We start from the raw sequence: 24,572 nt of genomic DNA on the forward strand, positions 1-24,572 counted from the left end.
GTCAGTATGGATCCATGTATACTGATTTTACACTTTGAATTATAATCCAATACTCATTAACTTGTTCATTGCTCAAATTCTTCCAGCCTTGGCCACTGGGAGCTCTTTCAGATTGCTTGCTGTGTCCTTGAGCATCTCCCCACCTTTTCGTTTTGGGCACTTGCTTACTCTCTGCTGTTACAAGATGCACCAGGTTTAGCATGTGTTTTCCCCATCCCAGCCCCAGAATCAAAGTGCTTTTTATTTACACTCCATTTGCCAACTGTTCAGCTCAGTCAGCGAACACCTACCATGAGTAGCAGGCACTCTGCTGGGTGCCAGCACAGCCAGCAATTGGCTGGTAAATATTTAATGACCAGCTCTCTGGGAAAAGTAAAGTACATGGATGCATAGCATAAGGTTTACTGATATAAAGAATGTGTAGCACAGTCTTTCCATGTAACAAGATATACAGTACTCTTTCTTGTAAATTCTATATAGCCAGCTGAGTCTCACAGAATGCTTTCATTGACTTTAGGTGAACTCTTGTATCCATAGCCAATTTCTCATTGCAGTTGACGAATGAGAGAGTTCCCAACCTGAGCACTGGTGGGTATTTTTGGATATTTTGGATTTATGAATAATACAAGTGAAAAAAGAAAGACGTTAGAACTTCACATGTTCATCAGTGACATGAGTGACTTTGTTGCTGCATCAGATAATAATTTTTAAATACTGGAAGAACGTTTCCCCAATTTTTTGCTCTATTCATAACATAACGGCTAAGACACAACATGCTTTTGTATAATCTGCATTGTTAACATTTTCTCCATTACCGTCTTAAGTCTAGGCAATCAACAAAACAAACAAACAAACAAAATCAAGCTCTACATGAACCACCATTATTAAACCTATTTATAAAACTTTTTAAAAACCAAGCCCTCATTTATAACATTTCCTGATTTCTATGGTGTAATACGCCCTCCACGGTCAATTTCCAGCTCCCAATGACACATCCCTGAATACAGAGAAGGAAAGAGAGGTGTGGTAACACATTACTATGTAACATTTCCAACAGAAACATATAGTAGAGTGAAATAACCTCAAGAGCATAGGTAATAATAAAATAGAGTAAAATAATTAGGAAGGGGTGACTTTTAAGTTTGTATACCAATTGTTTCTGATATAATTTAATTGTAAATTTATGTAAGTTAATTCTTATTAATGGCTGTGTTTCTCAACCAGTTGGCAAAATTCCTGGACATTTAACAATCAGTTCTCGTGGGCGGGTACCAGCAGGCCCCAGCACTCCTCTGGTACAGCAGTGAACATACCACAGGTCTTCCCGGATGGAGGCTGGGGTCCTCTGAGCTGCTTCCAGGGCGTGGCATGTAGCAGAAAGAATAACACTTCCATAAGACAGTTGTCAGTGTTCCTAGAAAATCCCATTTCTAAGTAGCCCATGCGATGTCTTGTGTTTTTTCACACCATCTAATGTTCATTTCCTTTTTTTAACTTGGAAAATATCCTATCATTCACTAACCAGTCGTCTAAGATCCGTTTCTGAGTATGGAAAGCAGGTAATAAATCATGACTTCGAGTAACCTAGAAGTCCTAAGAGCACAGGTATTGGAGTCAAATTGTGTCACCACTTCCTGGCCGTGAGACGTTGGGCAAGTCATTTAACCTCTCTGAGCTTCAGTTTCTTAATCCACACAATGAGGGGTAAAATGCCTCCTGCAAGATTATTCTGGAGATCAGATGAGACCACATGCATTAAGTGCCCAGCACAGTCTGTGGCACATCTGTGGCTTCTCTACACAGTGGCTCATAGTCGTTGTATTGTCCACAATTACTTACAAATGGCAGAGCACATAACAAGCTCTCCAAGGGCAAGGTCTAAGTTTCCACCTTCTCTGCAGGCTCCAGGGCTTCCTGGCAGAATTCATGTGTACTGTAGGCACTCGATGTGCAAACTACTTCGAATTTTTTTTAGGGTGTCCCATTCAACTTACACTCTTTTCAGGGTTAGAAGCAGATATTGGGGAAATAACACAAAGAACAAATAGATAATCTGAAAAAAAATGGATAGTGATTTCTTGAGTAAATCATTGACCTGTGTTTATTAAAGCTAATATAAATTCAGCCGTGGATGTGGTCATGGTTAATCCAGGTGGTTGACAACCTGCTTTTTTTTTTTTTCGGTACACGGGCCTCTCACTGTTGTGGCCTCTCCCGTTGCGGAGCACAGGCTCCAGACACGCAGGTTCAGCGGCCATGTCTCACGGGCCTAGCCGCTCTGTGGCATGTGGGATCTTCCCGGACCAGGGCACGAACCCGTGTTCCCTACATCGGCAGGCGGACTCTCAACCACTGCACCACCAGGGAAGCCCCAACCTGCTATTTTAAAGGTAGTATGGAAAAGAAATCAGGAGTATCACATATGCTACCTCAAAAACAAAACAAAAAACCCAACCATGGCAACATACCATATGGTCAGAGAACAGACACAAAGAAAGAGAAAAGGCATTAGCATGTATTTTTAAACTAAAGTTTCTAAAAACAGACTTGAAGACTTCCCTGGTGACACAGTGGATAAGAATCCACCTGCCAGTGCAGGGGACACAGGTTCGAGCCCTGGTCTGGGAAGATCCCATATGTCGTGGAGGAACTAAGCCCATGCGCCACAACTACTGAGCCTGGGCTCTAGAGCCCACGTGCCACAACTGCTGAGCCCATGTGCCCCAGCTACTGCAGCCCATGCGCCTAGAGCCCACACTCCGAAACAAGAGAAGCCACCACAAGGAGAAGCCTGCGCACCACAACAAGAGTAGCCCCCCGCTCGCCGCAACTAAAGAAAGCCTGCAAGTAGCAACGAAAACCCAACACAGACAAAAATAAATAGAATTAAATCTAAAATAAATAAATAATAAAAACAAACTTGTTGATAACTGACCTTGACCCCATGCTTCCTGTACAGCCCAGAGCTAGCTTTTTTTTTTTTTTTTTTTTTTTTTGCGGTATGTGGGCCTCTCATTGTTGTGGTCTCTCCCATTGCGAAGCACAGGCTCCGGACGCGCAGGCTCAGCAGCCATGGCTCACGGGCCCAGCCGCTCCGCGGCATGTGGGATCTTCCCGGACTGGGGCACGAACCCGTGTCCCCTGCATCGGCAGGCGGACTCTCAACCACTGCGCCACCAGGGAAGCCCATCAGAGCTAGCTTTTAATGTGAGTCTTCTTCTTATGTTTGCTTTTCTCCCTGCCTGTATCGTTGTAGTTGCCAGCAGCAATTTCTGAGAAAACCTTGACCTTCCCTTTGATAAAGCAAGCCGGGAAACTAGAGAAAACCAACTTTAACCATCCAACTAAAGCTACCCTCAACCAACATGCTTCAGAGAAAAAAAAAAAAAAAACCTTTATTTTTAAATTTTTAAACCCGAAGAGCTTGGAGTCTCTGCTGCGTTTATACATCTTTGGCTCCTTCCCACTAGGGGCCCTATCGTTCGGGCTCTGTGTGCTGCAAGCGACAGAAACCAGCTCTAGCCAGCCTCAGGGATGGAGCACTTCAGGGTAGCACCCCAGCCAGTGCTCAAAACCAGCTTCCTTATTTTCCCCACCATGTTCACAGCAGCATAGTTATAATAGCCATGAGGTAGAAACCACCCAAGTGCCCATGACGCTTAATGGATAAAAAAAAATACACTCTAAACTGTATGGTGGAATATTATTTAGCCTTAAAAATGAAGGAAGGGCTTCCCTGGTGGCGCAGTGGTTGAGAGCCCGCCTGCCGATGCAGGGGACAGGGGTTCATGCCCCAGTCCGGGAGGATCCCGCATGCCGCGGAGCGGCCGGGCCCGTGAGCCATGGCCGCTGAGCCTGCGCGTCCGGAGCCTGTGCTCCACAACGAGAGAGGCCACAGCAGTGAGAGGCCCGCCTACCACACACACACACAAATAATAAAATAAAAGAAGGAAATTCTGACATGTTACAACATGGATGAACCTTGAAGGCCTTATGCTAAGTGAAATACGCCAGTCACAAAAAGACAGGTACCATGTGATTTCACTTATTTGAGGTACTTGGTACTTAGAGTAGTCCAATTCATAGAGACAGAATGTTGGTCACCACGGGCTGGGTGGCGGAGGGAATGGGGAGTTGTTGTCTAATGGTTAATAGAGTTTACATTTTGCAAGACGAAAAAGTTCTGGAGATCCATCTCACAGAAATGTGACTATACTAACACCACTGAATAAACAGCTTCCCTCTCTCCATGTCTGGGCTCCACTCCCTCATGCTGGCTGCATTCTGAAGTCCCACCAGGTCACTCCAGATCCTGGTGTCCAGCCAAGTCTTCTTGGGTCTCCTTGGCTCTGATTGCATCACTTGCCCCACCACTGAACCAATCAGTATGTCCAGGGAGTGTGATTGGTTGATTGCTTAGCCCCACCCACAGCAATGGGCCGACAGATTGGGAGGGAGATTCCTGGAATTTCCAGAAGAGCCAGGTGGGTTGCGGCCTGTCCACTACGGCAGTGAACCACTTGAGTCATGAGATATGAGCACTCCCTTTAGCACCCTGGCAGTTAGTGGGCAGTGAGGCACATCTACCTGAGCATCCCAGCACAAAAGGGAATTCCTCCACACTACCCGTGGTCTCTCGATTTGTTTTCTATCAGGCGGGGGTAAAACATATTCAAATTTCCCCCTTCCCACCTTCAGCCCTTTCATTCGATAAATCTTTATTAAATCGATGAGGAAAGGTTGTAGGAATGATTGAGGCAAGACAGCCCCAGAGGAGAGGACGGGAAGGGATCGGATGGATGGAGAAGTGAGTGCAAGGCAGGAGCAGGACACCTCAGCTTCTGAAAGGAGAGAAAGGAAGAAAGCTTCGGTGGAGACCGAGGTGCCCACAGTGGAGAGAAATTCGAATCTTCACATAAGGTAACAGAGTTCTGGAACACTGCCAAGTCCGTTCCTGAAACAGGTTTCAACGGGGCCAGTGTCATCATAAATGCTGGGCCAGGTGTCGCCAGGCAATTGGAGTTTGATTTTCCCGAACAGTGTTCTCCCTGACTCCAAAAAAGTCTTCAGGGGAATTCACCAGATTCTTGACTTGGCTGGGAAAGACTGTAGCTAAAAGACTGGTTTGGGAACCTGAGTGAGTGGAGAACCTTCCTCTTGAATACAATCCAGCTGGAGCTATAGGAAGTTCTGTCTGCCAGTGCTCCTATTTCGGAAGCATTCTGTCCTGTTTCTCATTCTGTGTCTGCAGTCTGCAGAAAGAGAAACGTGACCGCCACAGGCGGGAAACCTTTGAACTTAGCTTCTTCCTTGAAAAGTGTGTTTTTTTCTGCCAAGCGACTGGGGGTAGGGTTGGGGCAGAGAAGGGAGAGAGAGACAGAGAGGGAAAGAACTTTCCAGAACCCCAGTCCCACCACCCTCTCCACCACCACCTGAGCTTGGTGAAGTCCTTAACCTCTCCAAGCCTCATTTGTAAGCTAGGAATAAGGAGAGCTCCTCCCCTTCAGGGCTATCGCGAGAAATCGGTGAGTAATTACAATAAATGGTAGCATTCACGATGTCACGGTTTAACCACTAGGCACAGGGAGGGACGGCCACAACAGCATTAACCAAGAAAAAGCCAGGTGTCAGCACCTCTCAGCATTTGCTTCTCCTGGTGTAGATGGATTTTGATGTGCTCTCTAATGAAAGTAGATAGAGACATCTTCCGCCGGGTCAGATGAAAAAAGGTTCCCTCGATAGATATTTATGGAGCGTCTGCCAAGAATCAGATGTGGCAGATGTTGAGGATCACAGGCTAATGAGCCAGCTGGGTTTCGAGCCAGTTGGGGTGCCTGCCACCCCAGAGCTCTCGGCTTCGGGGAAGAGGTGGAATGGGAGTGCCAGGGAGACACACAGTGTGTATGTGTGTGTCCTGGAGAGCTGGGCTTGAATCTCGGAGATGTGTTCATTCATTCTTTCAACCAATATTTAAGGACCTACTGTGTATGTGCCAAGGGTTTATTCTAGGAGCTGAGGATACGGTGCTGAGCAAGGTAGACAAAAAGCTGTCAGCCTCTCAGAGCTCAGAGGTGGCGTTGTACCAGCTCAGACGCTCACTGCCAAATCTGTGGTCCTGGGAAAGTCACTAGGTCTTGCTCAGCCTCGGGCTCATCACAGAGCATCAGGGGTATTAAATGAGGTAATGCATGTGAATCTCTTGACTGGGTGCCTGGCACGAAGGCTGCACCCAATAAATGGTGGTGCGATAGTGTGCAAGGTGACCCATGGTGGGGACCGCCATCCCAAATTTGGGGAGAGTGTGGGAGGGATTCTTGGGAGAAGTGACTTATACGCCGAAATCTAGGGCAGCAATTATGTCGCCGGGACAGAAAGGTGAAGACCACCCCAGCTGCTCGTAACCTCCCCTGACCCTCTTGTCTGCCCCTGCAGGTCTCCTTCCCATGGGTGAGGGGCCCAGCACCTTGGCCAAGGCCACAGCCACCTTGGGCCACCCAGGAACTGAACCAGTCACCCTCACCACCACAGACCCCCTTCTACCCGGGCATCTGGACAGCGCCAGTGCAGAGGAGCTGGTCGCAGGGGTCCCCCGAGCCCCCCATGGTCCCACCAGCCTCCCACAGGCGGCCCGTGAGTGCCAGCGAGAAGATGTTCTCCTTCAAGGTGGACAGAGCCGCCCACAGCGTTCCCATCATCAGGCAAGGTACTCATGGGCGCTTCCTTGGCGGCTTTGGGGAGGGGCTTTTGCTAGGAGGACGGGTCTCAGTTTCTGCTTTCCCCTTTTTTTAAAAATTTTTATTGAGGTGCAGTTGATTTACAGTGTTGTGTTAGTTTCAGGTATGCAGCACACTGAATCTGTTCAACATATACATGTATCCACTCTTTTTTAGATTCTTTTCCCATATAGACCATTACAGAGTATTGAGGAGAGTTCCCTGTGCTATCCAGTAGGTCCTTCTTAGTTATATCTTTTATGTATAGTATTGTGTATGTCAATCCCTCTCTTCCAATTTATCCCTCCCCCCTCTTATTCCCGGTAACCATAAGTTTATTTTCTACATCTGTAACTCTATCTCTGTTTTGTAGATAAGTTCATTTGTACCTTTTTTTAGATTCCACATATAAGCAATATGGTATGATATTTGTCTTCCTCTGGCTTTTGCTTATGTTCTCTGGTTCTGAAGTAGAACATAATCAAATGTGAAAAAATTGGGATAAGCAGAAAGTTAGAAAACAGTAAAAGATAAGCTGTCACCCTTATCACCAGAATTCTCCCTGTTGACTTTTTGGTACAAACTCCTCCAAGACTGTGCTCTGCCCATCTGCACACGTCAGTACCTCTGTGGTGAGTGTGTGTGTGTGTGTGTGTGTGTGTGTGTGTGTGTGTTTGTACATATATATGAATATATATGAATTTGTATCAGAATCTAAATTTATATACTTCAACTCAGATGTACAGACATATTGGTAACTGAAATCCCTCTTGCCTTAGGAGGTTTTTAAATATTTTATTACCATTTTACAGGTAAGAGGAGACTGAGGCTTATGGAGAAAATTACTTCTCCAGAGGTTATGTATTCAATCTAATCTAAAATAACGCTTTTCAGTCAACTTTAAGGCTGGTTATCTCAGTGACTGTCACTCACAGCCTGGTCACTTTGGGGACACACAGCCATCAGGGTTTCCTTCTCCCCCCCTCCCCCCCAGAAGGCCTCATGGCACTTGGGGAGGAGACTTCCTGTCTGTCACCATCCTCTTGGCCTTGCCAGGCTTACTGGCAGAGTAGCTGGGTCGACTTAGTCCCTGGCATGATTCCCAGGTTTCTTCTGTGGCCACTGGTGTGGAGGTCCCATTCTCTGTTTTCTGTGTCCCAGCCCCAGACCCCTCTGAGTCCCCAGGTCTCTCGATGCCTCCACACCCTTCCCTGGTCTCACTCAGGAGCACTCACCTAGTCACTTCCCTCAGCCATTCAAATAATAGTTATTATTCTGAAATAAACAGACTAAGGAGCAAATGAAAGGTATCTCTGCAGTTTACATCATCATCATCATCATCTAAGGAACGCTCATGTACCAACCACCCAAGTTAAGAAATTACTCAGCCATTTCCCCCCAGCATTTTTTAAATTTAATTTTATTTATTTCTTTATTTATGGCTGTGTTGGGTCTTCACTTCTGTGCGAGGGCTTTCTCCAGCTGCGGCGAGCAGGGGCCACTCTTCATCGCGGTGCGCGGGCCTCTAACCATCGCGGCCTCTCTTGTTGCGGAGCACAAGTTCCAGCCGCGCAGGCTCAGTAGTTGTGGCTCACGGGTCCAGCTGCTCCGTGGCATGTGGGATCTTCCCAGACCAGGGTTCGAACCTGTGTCCCCTGCATTGGCAGGCAGACTCTCAAACACTGCGCCACCAGGGAAGCCCCCCCCCCAGCATTTTAATGTGAAAACTTTCAAGCATACAGCAAAGCAAAAAGAATTTTACAGAGACAGCTCTCCTCCTAATTCTACCGCTAACACTTTGCTGTACTCTTTATTACATTTCTGTCTACCCATCCTTCTTGTCCTGCATTAATCCATCTTATTTTTTGGATGCATTTCAAAATAAATAGCACACATCTGTAGTCCTCCCCCTAAATGTTTTAGCACATATACCATTAACTAGAACTCAACATTTTTTGTCTCCTTCATGTAAAATGAACACAGAATGTGTATTAGTTATCATGAATGCATAACGAATTCTCCCCAAACGTAGTAGCCTAAAGCAAAATCAAACATGTGTTATCATCTATACGGTTTCTGTGGGGTCAGGAATTTGGCAGCAGCTTAGCAGGACGGCTGTGGCTCAGGGTCCCTCGTAAGGCTGCAGTCATCTGAAGGCTTGACCTGGGCCAGAGGATCCACTTCGAACACGGCTGCTCACATGGGTGTCAGCAGGAGGCCCCGGTTCCTCACCACATGGGCCTCCCCAGAGAGTGGCTCGAGCGTTCTCATGACACGGCAGCTGCTCCTCCTGAGCAAGTGATCCTGGAGGACAAGATGGAAATGGCAACATCTCTTGTGACTAAGCCTCAGAAGTCATGCTCTGTCATTGTTGCAATATCCTGATGGTTACCCAGGGTGTCACCCTCCAGTGTGGGAGAAGACTACACACGGGCCTGAAGACCAGGAGGCGGGGATTATCAGCAGTCATCTTGGAGGCCGGCTACCACAGCCTGCCCTCGGGTCCTCAATGATTCACACTCCTCCTCCTCTCTCCCGAGGCCCCCCAGAATCTCACCCCAGTAACAGCATCGGCTCAAATTCCAGAATCTCGTCTAAATCAAGTCCAGGTACAGATGGGGCTCATGGGTGTAGTACGTTACGTTCAGCTCATCAAGTACTACTTCCAGAAATCTGAAGACCTCTGAACAAAGGGTCTGTCCCTCACACACCCAGCACATATTGGTGGGACAGACATAGCATCACTGCTACATACACTCCTCTTGTTCCAAAAGAAGAAAAACAGGAAACACACAGGAGTCCCTGGCCCAAAGCAGTTCTGAAGTCCAGCTGGGAAAATATCGGCAGTTCCTTGACTGGGCTTCAGTCCAACTCTTGCCCAGAAATGACTTTCCAGGGCTCTTGGCTCTGCCCCTGGTCCGTGAGTTCCGCCTTCTGAGTCGTCCTCCCTTTCCTATGAAAGGTGTCCCATGGATGTGGCTGCATAGTTTTATAGCCTGCTTCCTGCCTGTAGAAGCTTGGGGGTCCAGACGCTTCTTTGACTTTTGTGGGTCTCTGTCAGTGTGAGTTGGCAGTGCTTCTTATTGGGGTTCATCCTATCAGGCAAAAACCACGCCCACAGACTTTTTTGTCACAAGCCCTTCCACCATGGGCTTCTGCAAAGACTGACAAAGGACAGAAGCTTCTTAGAAGCCCAGTTCTTTGACCGAAGGGTTCTCTTGGACACTGCCCTGGATCTGTATTCTTAACAAAGGATTTTACAACCACACCCTCAGCTTCTTCTCTGGACTGTGTTTTCTTGAGAGTGCCCTTGATTTGATCTTTGCCCAGAACCTGTTTCTTACATTTCATTTGCCACCTGGAGAGGCAGGGAATTTTCAAGCCCAGAACATTGCCCTGATTTAACAGCCCTTCCTTTAACTGTCTCTCCCCCTCACATTTCACTATAAGTAGCAAGAAGTAACCAGGCAGCACCTTCCAAGACTCTGTCTGGGACTCTCTTTAGCTTGACCACTCAGCCTCATCACAAACATTTTCTACCTTCCTCATGACCACAGGCAACGTGTTAGGAAACCTTCTGCCACCACCTGACAAGGATCCCTTAACCCCAGTAACATTTTCCTCACTTTCCTGGAACCCTTCCCTCACTGCCTCCTCAAAGGCCATCGGGCTTCTACTAAGACTATTCACGCTTTCTCAAGGACTCTTGGCCAAAGTCCTCCAGCTTCTGGCCACTGTTCCATCCCAAACCACTCCACATTGTAGGGTTTTTGTTAAATTTTGCACCACTCCTGGTGCCCAAACCTGTATTTGCTACTTATTGTTGCATAACAAATTACTGCAGGATGTAATGGCCTAAAACAACAGTAAACATTTGTTATCTCCTAGTTTCTCTGAGTCAGGAAGTTGGGAATGGCTTCGCTGGGGGATTCTTGCTCAGGCTTGTCCATGAGGTGGCAGTAATGGTGGTGGCTGGGCTGTGGTCCTCTGGGGGCTTGTCTGGGGCTGGAGGACCCACCTCTAGGATGGTTCACTCACATGGCTTTTGGTAAGAGGCCTCAGTTCTTCACTAAGTGCACCTCTCCATACGTTGCTTGAGCATCCTCAAGCTGCCAGCTCCTCCAGACAAGTAGTCCTAGAGAGTGAGGCAGACGCTGCAATGTCTTTTAGGATCTAACCTCAGGAATCAAACTGTGTCATTTCTGCAATATCCTTGGTTACATAGAGAAGCTTTGTTACGGACTGAATTGCATTCCCCCAAAATGCATATGCTGAGGCCTCAATCCCAATATCGCAGAATGTGACCCTATTTGGAGATAGTGTATTGAAATAGATGAGTAAGTTAAAATGAGATGATTGGGTGGGCCCTAATCCAAGGGCTGGTGTCCTTGTAAGAAGAGAGAGAGAGACGCCAGGGATGCACGTGCACAGAGAAAAGGGCATGTGAGGACACAGCAGGAAGGTGGCCGTCTACAAGCCAAGGAGAGAGGCCTAACCCTGCCCACACCTTGATCTTGGACTTCCAGCCTCCAGAACTGTGAGAAAATGAATTTCTTTTGTTAAGACCTCCTGTGGTGTTTTGTTATGGCAGCCCCAGCTAACTAATATAAAGTCCATCCAGTATTGGAGAGGATGATGCAAGGGTCTGAATACCAGGAGACAAGAATCAGTGGGGCCATCTTGGAGACTGGCTACCACACCCTGAAAGGTGTAGACCTTGAATGTGTTCACTGAGTTGTGCCAATCGTGCACAACTATGTAACCCAAATTCCTATCAAGATATAGAACATTATCATCACCCCAGAAAGTTCCCTCATGTCCCTGCCCAGTCAATTCCCAGCCCCAGGCCCCAGAGGCACCCACTCTTCTGAATTCTTTTCCCGCCATGGATTAGATATTCCTGTTCTAGAATCTCAAGTACACAGAACCATGTAGTACATGTTCCTTTGTGGAAGGCTTTTTTCACTCAGCATAGTATTTCTGAGATTCATTCATTTTGTTGTATGCATCATGTTCTGTCTTATGAACATATATACAGGGTTTTTGAGTTTTTTTTTTTAATGTGTCCTTTGGACACATGGCACATGGGCTGTTTCTTTTCTTTTTTTCACTCCGCCATTTAAATTTTTCCACTGTAATCACCGGTTTCTCCAGTGCCATGCTGAACTTGGGGCTTCTCTGAAGGCCTTGGATTCCCCCTGGAGAAATGAAGGATGAGTCGTATGGCTTAGAGTCCCTCACATCTACCTGGGCTCTATCTCCTCAGCCTCTCAGCTAGGTCTCATGTTTCCAAACGTTTGCCCTCGTTCCCCTGACACTCTCGCCATCCTCAGAAAAGGACTTTCATCTTCCCGTGTCATGGGGAGTTCCTTTGTGTCTGGGCCTCTCTACTCCACGCTTTAGAGAAAACTCTGTGCTCCAGTCCTCCATGATGTCTCTTGACAGAAAACACCTCTTTTTAAGGGTTCCGAGAAAGCTCTTTACTCTCTTAGCAAAGCTGGGCTCTTCCAATTAAATTGGCTTACTGTTAGACTGTCACCTTGCTTTAGACTTGAAAAATTCTATTTGAAAACCCAAAGCCAAGGATTTATTTACTGCAGATCAGGTCAGGGTTTCTCAATCTTGGCACAGTGACAGGTGGGTCGCATAACTCCTTGTTGAAGGATCTGTCCTGTCCACTGTAGAATGTTTAGCAGCATCCCTGACTCCTACCCACCAGAGGTACCAGTAGCAACACCACCACCACCAACCGCCCTAACTGTGGTACTCAAAAATGTCTCCAGACATTGTCAAAAATCAAAACATCATTTTGCCTGGGGGAGAAATCACCCTGTTCTAGTTAATACTCATCCTTCCTTTACCACAAGGCAATAAAACGTCAGCTCCAAGGCCAAATCTTAATGGCAAGAGCTCATGGGAGGTGGGGAAGAATTACTGAGAAAAGAAAATATGTGGAGTGACTTATTAAAATAGCATCTTGATTCATATATATATATATATATTTTTCCCAATAATGGGATCATATGAACCTAACATAGGTAACCTTTTTTTTTCTTTTTTTGGCCGTGCCGCTCAGCTTGCAGGATCTTTGTTCCCCAGCCAGGGATGGAACCTGTGCCCCCTGCAGTGGAAGCACAGAATCCTAATCACTGGACTGCCAAGGAATTCCCTACCTGATTTTTAAAATTCAATAATATGTCATAAACATCTTCCCACTTCAATACATTGACTACATAGTGGTTAAAAGCATAGGCTCTGAATCCAATAAACTTAGGTTCATCCCTTGACTCTACCACTTACCAGCTGTGTGTCCTTGAGCAGGTGACTTGACATCTCTGTGCCTCATATCTCTCACGTATAAAATGGAGATGGGAATAATAATGCCTATCTCACTGGGTTGTTATGAAGACGAAATCGTATCCTGCCTGTAAGTGCTGAGCACGGCGCCTGGTGCATAGCGAACATTCAGTAAATATTAAAATATTTAATATTTTAATATTTAAATTTTAAATTTTACAATCTTAATAATTTAAATATTTTAAAATTTTAATATTTAAATTTTAAATATTAAAATTTAAAAATTAAGTTATTACCTAACCATGATTGTTATTTAACTTTTATTTACAACTTACAATGTCTTAAAGACACAGTTAAGGTGCACACATACTGCCCCTGCTGCAGACTGGTGATTATTGGAGCGCACCAGGACAGCTGGGGGTTGTTAAAATATTAAAGTAACTCCCCTGGCTTTTGGCCAACAGCTCATGCCCGAAAATTCTTAAAGTGCCTGCGTCCCCATATCCGCCGTCCCACCGCCCCAGCCCTCCCGACTCTCCCTGGGGCTTCTCCCCACTGGGACCTCCGAAGGATCCAGCATCTAGAGTTAAGCCGGTTTGGTCATACATGGCCCTTATGTTCTTTCTGATAAATAACAGTAGCCGGTAAAGAAGTTTGGGGCAGGTGAGGGGTAACTGCCTGGGGTAACGCACCTCCCTGCCTGGGTGTAAGGAAAGCAAGTCTCAGAGCAAATTCTATCCCCACAAAGACTTTGAGTAAACACACCTTCCCCAGTAAAGGGACCCCATCGATCAGCCTGTTCTGTAAGTTTGATGAAGTCCCCCCTCCGGCCATCATCTTGCAGGGAAGCGTCCCTCAAGACAGCCACGACAGGTTCGCAGAGGCAGCCGGAGTCACCCCTAGAGATGGCATCAGACGCCAGAACTCTAAGCTGAGACTGGACAGGGGCCCAGTTAGGGTCAGACCCCAAGGCCCTCCCTGGGGACACAGGCCAGGCAGTACCTTCCTCCAGTGGGAGCCGATTTCTTGAGGAATATGAAAACAGATGAAATCTTCCTCCTGAAAACTCAGTTTCCAAATTGCGATGCGCAATCAGTGTAAAATAAACCCCAGATTTCAAAGGCTTCATGCCTCGAAGGAAAAGAATATAAAATATCTCCATATTTTTTGTCGATTACGTGTTGAAATGATGCTTTTTAATGTATTGGGTTAAATAAAATTGATCATTAAAAAATCCTCTCTTCTTTTTACCTTTTTAATGTGACTACTAGAAAATTGAAAATTGCATTCTGTAGCTCCCATTATTTCTCTATCAGGCACTGCTGCTGTAGTCAGTTAGGACTTTGCTGCTCAGGATCCAAGCGAGTCAGATGGGGGCAGTGAGCTTCAAATAAAAGTTTTCTAATCATGGACCTAGTTGGGGAGGTGGAGGGAGAGAAAATGGGCAGCTGCTGAAGTTCCAGGCCCTTCTGTTCCTCGCGCCCCAGGGAACACTGTGGCCAGGGCTGTTCATTCAACACGCAAGGCTGTGCATTCTCTGGGCACCACAGGCCATCAGCTATGTCCACTAGAGGTTCTGGGGTCCACAAACAGGTTTGAGACCTGGCTGGGGGGCAGGAATCTTTGATTCTAAAATGCATAAATAAAAAAGGCAGAAGCAAAATGAATAGATGATGAATGTCCACAAACATGACAGTGCCTGCTTCATCCATCATTGATGTTAAGACTCATGAAAGTTCCATCACCACTGAAAACAATTTGTTCAGCTTCTCACTTCACAGGAAGATAAGAATGTGCAGTGACTGTCCAGAGACCATAGTCACTTGGAAATTTAAAATACGCTGCTTGGGCCCAAGTGATCTCACACGTAGAATTATAGAAATCTTGACAAACGTTTCTACACCAATAAAAAGAAATGTATTCAGTGTTGATGTGAGTGAATTGCGAGATGTCTGATGTGATACAGAGTGGGACCCCCAAACACAATGCCATAATCCCTGAAAGTCATATAAACAGGCCTTGTAATATTGGGGTAAATAAGAAAAAAATTAGGAAAGCTTAAATGTCTATCAAGTGGATCCTAGTTAAACAGGTTTGGCACACTTGGACAAGGGACCACAATGCTACCCTTGAAAACAACCAAGTACAGCCTCAAATACTGACATGGGAAGATGTTTTTGATATTGTTAGCTGAAAAGTAAGCTGGATAAGCATCTCTGTCATGTAAATGCATTTTTGTTTTTTGAAAAGATATGGCTGCAATAAAACAAACATAGCTAATGTTTAGGGCTAAATGCTCTACTTGAGGGGCCAGCAAACTTTTCCTGTAAAGAGCCAGATAGTAAATACTGTAGTATTTGTGGGTCACATGGTCTCTGCTGCAACTACTCAGCTCTGCCTTTGTAGCTGGGAAGCAGCCATAAATAATATGTAAATGAATCACTGTAGCTGTGTTGCAATAAAACTTTATTTACAAACATAGTCAGAATTCCAGATTTGGCCGCAGGGCCATAGTTTGCCAAGCCCTCCTCTATATCATTATTCTATTTAATCTCCAGATAGCCCTTTATAACAGAGACTATCAGGAATCCTGAATTATGTATGTGGAAACGAAGGCTTAGAGAGAGCAAATGATTTGCCCAAGGTCCTCAGCTCTTATGCAGCATAGAAAAAAGTCTGGAAAGAGACACACCACAGTGCATCAGTGCAGTTAACGCTGGGGAAGAGAAATGAGGCAGCTCTTACCCTTTCCAGTCCTCCTGTAATGCTTTCAGTGCATAAGTCTCATGAATGTGAAGGTTAATCTGAAAATATTCTTTAAGACTTTGGGGAAACTCACTGTCTCCTCTGCCTTCTCTGTTGATCTTGTGTGTTAGTGTGGACCAACGCCGCGGAACTGTCGGAACAATCAGTGGCCGAGGAAAGTCCTGGGACAGGGCCCTACAGAGAAATTTTTGTGGACCAGGACCTGTCCCAGCACGATAAGGTGAGGGGTCTTGGGGAAGCACAGAGCTACAGCAGCAAGAGGGACCATGGAGAGATTGCCACTGCCTCTTGTTCTCTGTGTCTCAAGGACTGTCCCTTTTTCCTACTTCCAAGAAACCACCTCTTCCTCCCAAGACATTCAGCCAGGTTTGGCCACTGCTCACTTTATCCCAAATAACATCTACAACTACAAGGTACTGAGCACCTACTGTGTGCTGGGCCATGTCCTGTGCACTTGACATTTATTAGCTCGTTAATCTTCACCATCTTCAAAAAAGATTGCATCACCCTCACTTTGCAGATGAGGAAACTGAATCTCAGAGAGGTTCAGTAATGTGTTCAAGGCTGCCCAGTGCAAGGAGCAGTGTTAGGATTCAAAGCGAGGTCTGGTTAGCTTCTCAGCGGGTACTTCTAACTCCCACACAGTAATCACTTGGTCAACCTTCAGTGATGGAACAGTGATGCAAAAACACGTTCCTTGCAGAAGGACGTGAGCCCTGAAGTCAGGGAGGCGTGGGCCGAGAGACTCGTTAAAGAACCAGAGAGGTTTAAAGCAGGGATGCGAGCAGAACAGGTGGATTCAAGCCATCCTGGGAAGGGCCCAGGTCAATTTCTCCCCACTTAGACACGCCTCGAAAGTTACTCTAAAAGAAGGAGTCTATAATATCTCGCAGGGCCAGGCCCTGCTCCTGCAGCAATTCTCAGAGTTTGTGAGGAGCAGACCTACCTGGGGTTCTTGTCAGACACGGAAATCCAAACCTTCAGGAGGCAGGGGGTTCCAACCCAGGCATCCTGGGACCAGACTCTGAAAAATGTTGCAGAAAGGCGAGAAGCCACGCTCAGATTCTGTATTTATCGCTGTGTAACAAGCCATCCCAAAACTTAGTGGCTTCCAACAGCAATTCATTATTCCCCAGAATCTATGGGTTGACCTGGAAGGTTCCTTTGCTCGTGTCCCCTGGCCTCACTCATGCGGCCTCAGTAAGCCGCTGGCTTGGCCAGGCTGGTGGTCGGTCTCCATTGGCCTCCTTCCCACATCTAGGGCCTCAGCCAGGACGCCTGGACTGGTGCGCCCCTTTGTGCATGTGGCTTTTCATCACAGCACGGTGGTCTCGGGGTTCCCAGGGGGCCAGAGCAGAAGCTGCACAGCCTGTAAGAACTTGCCTGGAGATCATGCAGCATCACTTCCACTCCATTCCGTTGGTTAAAGCTAGTCACGGGGCCAGCCCAGACTAGAGGGTGGGGAAATAGACTGGATGGCAAAACTGCAAAGTATTTGTAGCCATTTCTCAACCTGCCTCAATTTTAACTTGGAAATATAGTGCAACGACTATAATTTTTTCTATTTATAGAAAATTTTTATAAGCCATTTATCATTTTTTCTATTTATAATAGAAATAATTCTTTCTCTTGATAAGTCGTTTATACCCTGACTTGCCAGGACTCCTTCAAGTGACAATAAACAAATTAGCTTGAGGGGGCGCATTGAGTAGCTCATCTTATTGGAAAATTTAAAGGGCCACTAGCTTCAGGTATGGCTAGATCCAGGAGCTTGAATAATGTCATCAGAACACCTCCCCACTACCAACTTCTCCCCTCTGTTTCCCTCAGTGTCTGGCTTTCTTCATAAGGCTGGCTTTGTGTGTTAGAAAAGACAAACTCAGGCAAACAAGCCTACATGATCCAAAAGAAGGCAAGATCCTCTCCCTCTGTAATCGATGTGTGAAATCTCTGATTGACCAGCTTGGGCCACATGCACATGGGGAGGTGGGACAGGAAGGAGCAGGGCACATGACTGACAGTCCTACCCAGACCAAATGGAAGGAGGAACACTCCCTCCAAGAAGGGCAAGGGGACCCTCAGCAGGAAAGCAGAACCCACAGCTGTCCACTGCCCTCTGCAAACTTCTTATATTCCAGCACTGGCACGGGGCCTGGCACTTAGTTGCTGCCCGATGAATGTTTGTTGCATGAAAAATGAATAAGCACCTGGCTGATCATAACAGGGTGAAACAGGGGAAACTGCCCAGGAGTAGGGAATATGTCTGATGCTCTCTCTTGAAGTTTTGCCACCAACTTTCACAAGGACCCAAAGGACGGCCCCTGGCAGCAGCTGGCAATGTCAGACAGGCTTTCTCATGAGCGAGACCCTGTCCTTCCCCAGGTCACGGAGCTAGCAGGTCGTGAGGCTGACTGCACGGCTCTCCTGGGAATGAGCTGGCCCAGAAATTGCCCGTTTACCTCCTCCCGTGACTGCTTTGGAAAAGGCCTCTGGGGAATTTCTTCTTCTTCTTCTTCTTCTTCAGTTTTTCTGACATTTTATTGATAACGTCTGGTGAGAAGTTTGGGGGAAATTTTTTTTCCTTTTTTGGAAAACCTAACCAATTCTTTGGCTGCAGAGCTTTATCACTGGAGAGATGGAGGACAGGGTTAATTATACCTGTGGGTACAGTCTACCAGCAATTTTGTTTTTCCAGCCAAAACTTTACATTAGCCCATGCAAATAAATCACTATTCCTGTCTCATTTACTTTCCAGATTGAGTTACCTGGAAAAATTTCATACATGAAGAGCCAAAAGAGGCTGGAAATATTAGAAGAGAGGAAAGGGAAAACAAATATTTCAGAATGTTTTAAGTTAAAAAAATAACCCTCATTATAAGCAGAATGTGGTCAAACAGAATGTTGTTTTCCTAACTACCTTTCCTAGGTCCCCAGTGTGCTAGGCTGAATATTGTAAATGAAAACATTCTAAGTAAACTTTGTAGCAACAAAAGTTCCCAAGTGGGATGGTTGTTCTTAATATGAAAGTCTAATTCTCGGGGAAAGGAAAGTTTCCGTACCTGTGAGGTATAGACATCCATTACAGGAGTCTATATACAATTACCTCATTTTAACCCAATTCTTGTCTCTATGAGATTTTCCAAGTGACAGAGATAGCCTTGAAAGTCTGCTTTTTCCCTCCCTGCCTGCCCTCACCTTCCCAAAGAATGATACCATATTTTTCCTGTCTTTCTTTAAATGGGCTCAGCCTTACACCCAGACCCACACCTAGTAAATTTCCCATCTGGCCTCCACCCAGGATGAAATAATTCTGCTGCTGGGAAAAGAAGCCAGCCGTCTCTCCGATTTTGAACTTGAATCTAAATACAAAGACACCGTGATAGCAAGCCTGCAGAACCAAGTGGCCAACCTGAGGCAGAAGCTGTTGGAAACAGCTGCCTCCAGGCAGAAGGAGAGGGTGATCCCGCCCAAGTTTCAGGTTCTGCATGAAGAGGACGATGCCCAACAGAGAGAGATCCAGAGCTTGAAAAACCAGGTAGGGCTCAGAGACAAGTGGGTCGGGGCCTTGGGTCACAGCACAGGGTGACAGCTCTCAGGTGGAGCCTGGAGGGAGCCACCCGGGTAGTTAGAAATGGGCAGTGAGCACAGCATGGTGAGGAGTACAGTTCCAGGGAGTGCAGGGTTGGCAAGTTTCTAGCCTTGTAAGAACAATATTAGATTTCATTAAGTGCCTACCATGTTCAGGCCCCGGTGCAGATGCTTTGGGTGCATTAGCTTATTTATTTATTTATTTATTTATTTATTTTATTTTATTTATTTATTTATTTATGGCTGCATTGGGTCTTCGTTGCTGTGCACGGGCTTTCTCTATTTGCAGTGAGCAGGGTCTACTCTTCACTGTGGTGCATGGGCTTCTCATTGCAGTGGCTTCTCTTGCTGCAGACCATGGGCTCTAGGCACGTGGGCTTCAGTAGTTGCAGCATGAGGGCTTCAGTAGCTGTGGCTCGCGGACTCTAGAGTGCAGGCTCAGTAGTTGTGGCCCACGGGCATAGTTTCTCCACAGCATGTGGGATCTTCCTGGACCAGGGCTCGGACTCCTGTCCCCTGCATTGGCAGGGGGATTCTTAACCACTGCACCATGAGGGAAGTCCCCTCATTAGCTAGTTAAACCTCAGTCTTCTGGCAGATGCCATTCTACAGATGAGGAGACTGAGGCACGCTCAGAGATGCCCAGGAGCTTGTTACAGCTTGCACAGCAAGTGAGGGGCGGTGATGTGACTTGGGCTCAGCTCTGCCACCTTGTACACCTCACGCTTTCACACCCACTTTGCATTTCCACCCAACTCCTGTCGCTTCAGTGACCACTTCTCACACCCACCCGGACCCAGCCAGAAAGAGCTGGAGGTGGGGAGGAGGAACCCCACAGTGTTCCAAACACTGAGGCCTTTATCAAACCCTGAAGGCAGCTGCTGGTTCATTTATAGGGAATTTCACCAAAAATTCTCCACCCAGAATGTCTGGATTTACCAGTCAACTTCCTTCCTCCTGAAACTAAATCCAAAAGAAAAAACAATTTTTTTAAGTTTTAAAGAACTACTTTAAAATTGGCCCCTGATCTTGTACATAAATTATATCTCAACAAAGTTGATAAAAAAGCAATTGGTCATTGATGAATTTTGGCCTCAGTGCATAATTCTGCTTAAAACCGTAGTCAGATTTGGTTCAACATGGTGGAGTAGAAGGACATGCTCTCACTCCCTCTTTCGAGAACACTGGAATCACAACTAACTGCTGAACAATCAGCGACAGGAAGACACTGGAACTCACCAAAAAAGATACCCCACATGCAAAGACAAAGGAGAAGGCGCAATGAGACAGTAGGAGGGGCGCAATCCCAATAAAATCAAATCCCATCACTGCTGGGTGGGTGACTCACAAACTGGAGAACACTTATACCACAGAAGTCCACCCACTGGAGTGAAGGTTCTGAGCCCCTCGTCGGGCTTCCCAACCTGGGGGTCCAGCAATGGGAGGAGGAATTCCTAGAGACTCAGACTTTGAAGGCTAGTGGGATTTGATTGCAGGACTTTGGCAGGACTGGGGGAAAGAACGATTCCACTCTTGGAGGGCACACACAAGTAGTGTGTGCATTGGGACCCAGGGGAAGGAGCAGTGACCCCCCTAGGAGACTGAACCAGATCTACCTGCTAGTGTTGGTGGGTGTCCTGCAGAGGCAGGGGACAGCTGTGGCTCACCAAGGGACAAGGACACTGGCAGCAGAAGTTCTGGGAAGTATTCCTTGGCATGAGCCCTCCCAGAGTCTGCCATTAGCTCCACCAAAGAGCCTGGGTAGGCTCCAGTGTTGGGTCACTTCAGGCCAAACAACTAACAGGGAGGGAACCCAGACCCACCCATCAGCAGACAAGCAGATTAAAGTTTTACTGAGCTCTGCCTACCAATGCCACAGCCAGCTCTACCCACCACCAGTCCCTCCTATCAGGAAACTTCCACAAGCCTCTTAGCCTCATCCACCAGAGGGCAGACAGCAGCAACAAGAAGAACTACAATCCTGCAGCTTGTGGAACAAAAACAATATTCACAGAAAGACAGAAAAGATGAAAAGGCAGAGGGCTATGTAACAGATGAAGGAACAAGGTAAAACCCCAGAAAACAACTAAATGAAATGGAGATAGGCAACCTTCCAGAAAAAGAATTCAGAATAATGATAGTGAAGATGATCCTGGACCTCAGAAAAAGAATGGAGGCAAAGATCGAGAAGATGCAAGAAATGTTTAACAAAGATCTAGAAGAATTCAAGAACAAACAAACAGATATGAACAATACAATAACTGAAAAAAAACCACACACTAGAAGGAATCAATAGAATAACTGAGGCAAAAGAACGGATAAGTGACCTGGAAGACAGAATGGTGGAATTCACTGCTGCGGAACAGAATAAAGAAAAAAGAATGAAAAGAAATGAAGACAGCTTAAGAGACCTCTGGGACAACATTAAACACAACAACGTTCACATTATACGGGTCCCAGAAGGAGAAGAGAGAGAGAAAGGACCCGAGAAGATATTGAAGAGATTATAGTCAAAAACTTCCCTAACATCGGAAAGGAAATAGCCACCCAAGTCCAGGAAGCACAGAGAGTCCCATACAGGGGAAACCCAAGGAGAAACACACCGAGACACATAGTAATCAACTTGGCAAAAATTAAAGAAAAATTATTGACAGCAGCAAGGGAAAAATGACAAATAACATACAAGGGAACTCCCAGAAGGTTAACAGCTGATTTCTCAGCAGAAACTCTGCAAGCCAGAAGGGAGTGGCATGATATACTTAAAGTGATGAAAGGGAAGAACCTACAACCAAGATTACTCTACCCAGCAAGGATCTCATTGAGATTCGATGGAGAAATCAAAAGCTTGACAGACAAGCAAAAGCAAAGAGAATTCAGCACCACCAAAGCAGCTCTACAACAAATGTTAAAGGAACTTCTCTAAGTGGGAAACACAAGAGAAGAAAAGGACCTACAAAAACAAACCCAAAACAATTAAGAAAATGGTCATAGGAACACACATATCGATAATTACCTTAAACGCGAATGGATTAAGTGCTCCAACCAAAAGACACAGGGTTGCTGAAAGGATACAAAAACAAGACCCATCTATATGCTGTCTACAGGAGACCCACTTCAGACCTAGGGACACATACAGACTGAAAGTGAGGGGATGGAAAAAGATATTCCATGCAAATGGAAATCAAAGGAAAGCTGGAGTAGCAATACTCATATCAGGTAAAATACACTTTAAAATAAAGAATGTTACAAGAGACAAGGAAGGACACTACGTAATGATCAAGGGATCAATCCAAGAGGAAGATATAACAATTATAAATATATATGCACCCAACATAGGAACACCTCAATACAAAAGGCAATCGCTAACAGCTCTAAAAGAGGAAATCAACAGTAACACAATAATAGTGGGGGACTTGAACACCTCACTTACACCAATGGACAGATCATCCAAAGAGAAAATTAATAAGGAAACACAAGCTTTAAATGACACAATAGACCAGATAGATTTAATTGATATTTGTAGGACATTCCATCCTAAAACAGCAGATTACACTTTCTTCTCAAGTGCGCACGGAACATTTTCCAGGATAGATCACGTTTTGGGTCACAAATCAAGCCTCAGGAAATTTAAGAAAATTAAAATCATATCAAGCATCTTTTCTGACCACAACGCTATGAGATTAGAAATGAATTACAGGGAAAAAAACGTAAAAAACAGAAACACATAGAGGCTAAACAGTACGTTACTAAATAACGAAGAGATCACTGAAGAAATCAAAGAGGAAATCAAAAAATACCTAGAGACAAATGACAATGAAAACACGACGATCCAAAACCTATGGGATGCAGCAAAAGCATCCCATAGTTCTAAGAGGGAAGTTCATAGCTATACAGGCCTACCTCAAGAAACAAGAAAATTCTCAAATAAACAATCTAAACAAACGTTACACCTAAAGGAACTAGAGAAAGAAGAACAAACAAAACCCAAAGTTAACAGAAGGAAAGAAATCATAAAGATCAGAGCAGAAATAAATGAAATAGAAACAAAGAAAACAATAGCAAAGATCAATAAAACTAAAAGCTGGTTCTTTGAGAAGTTAAACAAAATTGATAAACCATTAGCCAGACTCATCAAGAAAAAGAGGGAGAGGACTCAAATCAATAAAATTAGAAAGGAAAAAGAAGTTACAACAGACACCGCAGAAATACAAAGCATCCTAAGAGACAACTACAAGCAACTCTATGCCAATAAAATGGACAACCTGGAAGACATGAACAAATTCTTAGAAAGTTATAACCTTTCAAGTCTGAACCAGGAAGAAATAGAAAATATGAACAGACCAATCACAAGTAATGAAATTGAAACTGTGATTAAAAATCTTCCAACAAACAGAAGTCCAGGACCAGAAGGCTTCACAGGTGAATGCTATCAAACATTTAGAGACGAGCTAACACCCATCCTTCTCAAACTCTTCCAAAAAATTGCAGAGGAAGGAACACTCCCAAACTCATTCTCTGAGGCCACCATCACCCTGATACCAAAACCAGACAAAGATACTACAAAAACAGAAAATTACAGACCAATATCACTGATGAATATAGATGCAAAAATCCTGGACAAAATACTAGCAAACAGAATCCAACAACACATTAAAAGGATCATACACCATGATCAAGTGGGATTTATCCCAAAGAGGCAAGGATTCTTCAATATATGCAAATCAATCAATGTGATACACCATATTAACAAATTGAAAAAGAAAAACCATATGATCATCTCAATGGATGCAGAAAAAGCTTTTGACAAAATTCAGCTCTGATTTATGATAAAAACTCTCCAGAAAGTGGGCATAGAGGGAACCTACTTCACCATAGTAAAGGCCATATATGACAAAGCCACAGCAAACATCATTCTCAATGGTGAAAAACTGAAAGCATTTCCTCTAAGATCAGGAACAAGACAAGGATGTCCACTCTCACTACTATTCTTCAACATAGTTTTGGAAGTCCTAGCCACAGCAATCAGTGAAGAAAAAGCAATAAAAGGAATCCAAATTGAAAAAGAAGAAGTAAAACTGTCACTGTTTGCAGATGACAGGATACTCTACAGAGAGAATCCTAAAGATGCCACCAGATATCTACGAGAGCTAATCAATGAACTTGGTAAAGTTGCAGGACACAAAATGAATGCACAGAAATCTCTTGCAT

At 45.3% G+C, this 24,572-nt stretch overlaps 1 protein-coding gene across 1 annotated transcript in view; it reads left to right on the top strand.

Annotated features, from left to right (window-relative positions):
* The window catches only part of LOC308609775 (forkhead-associated domain-containing protein 1-like), a gene marked incomplete at both ends in the record, with an annotated part of 87,448 nt that overhangs the window by 29,375 nt on the left and 33,501 nt on the right, over window positions 1–24,572 (top strand). Inside the window, 3 exons of the mRNA XM_081259070.1 lie at window positions 6,433–6,703; window positions 15,887–15,996; window positions 19,075–19,311. Coding sequence (XP_081115196.1) covers window positions 6,433–6,703; window positions 15,887–15,996; window positions 19,075–19,311 — 618 coding nt within the window. The remainder of the gene's footprint in view (window positions 1–6,432; window positions 6,704–15,886; window positions 15,997–19,074; window positions 19,312–24,572) is intronic.

Source organism: Mesoplodon bidens, assembly GCF_964165515.1.
Source record: "Mesoplodon bidens genome assembly, contig: HAP1_SCAFFOLD_146, whole genome shotgun sequence".
Taxonomy (NCBI): Eukaryota; Metazoa; Chordata; class Mammalia; order Artiodactyla; family Ziphiidae; genus Mesoplodon; species Mesoplodon bidens.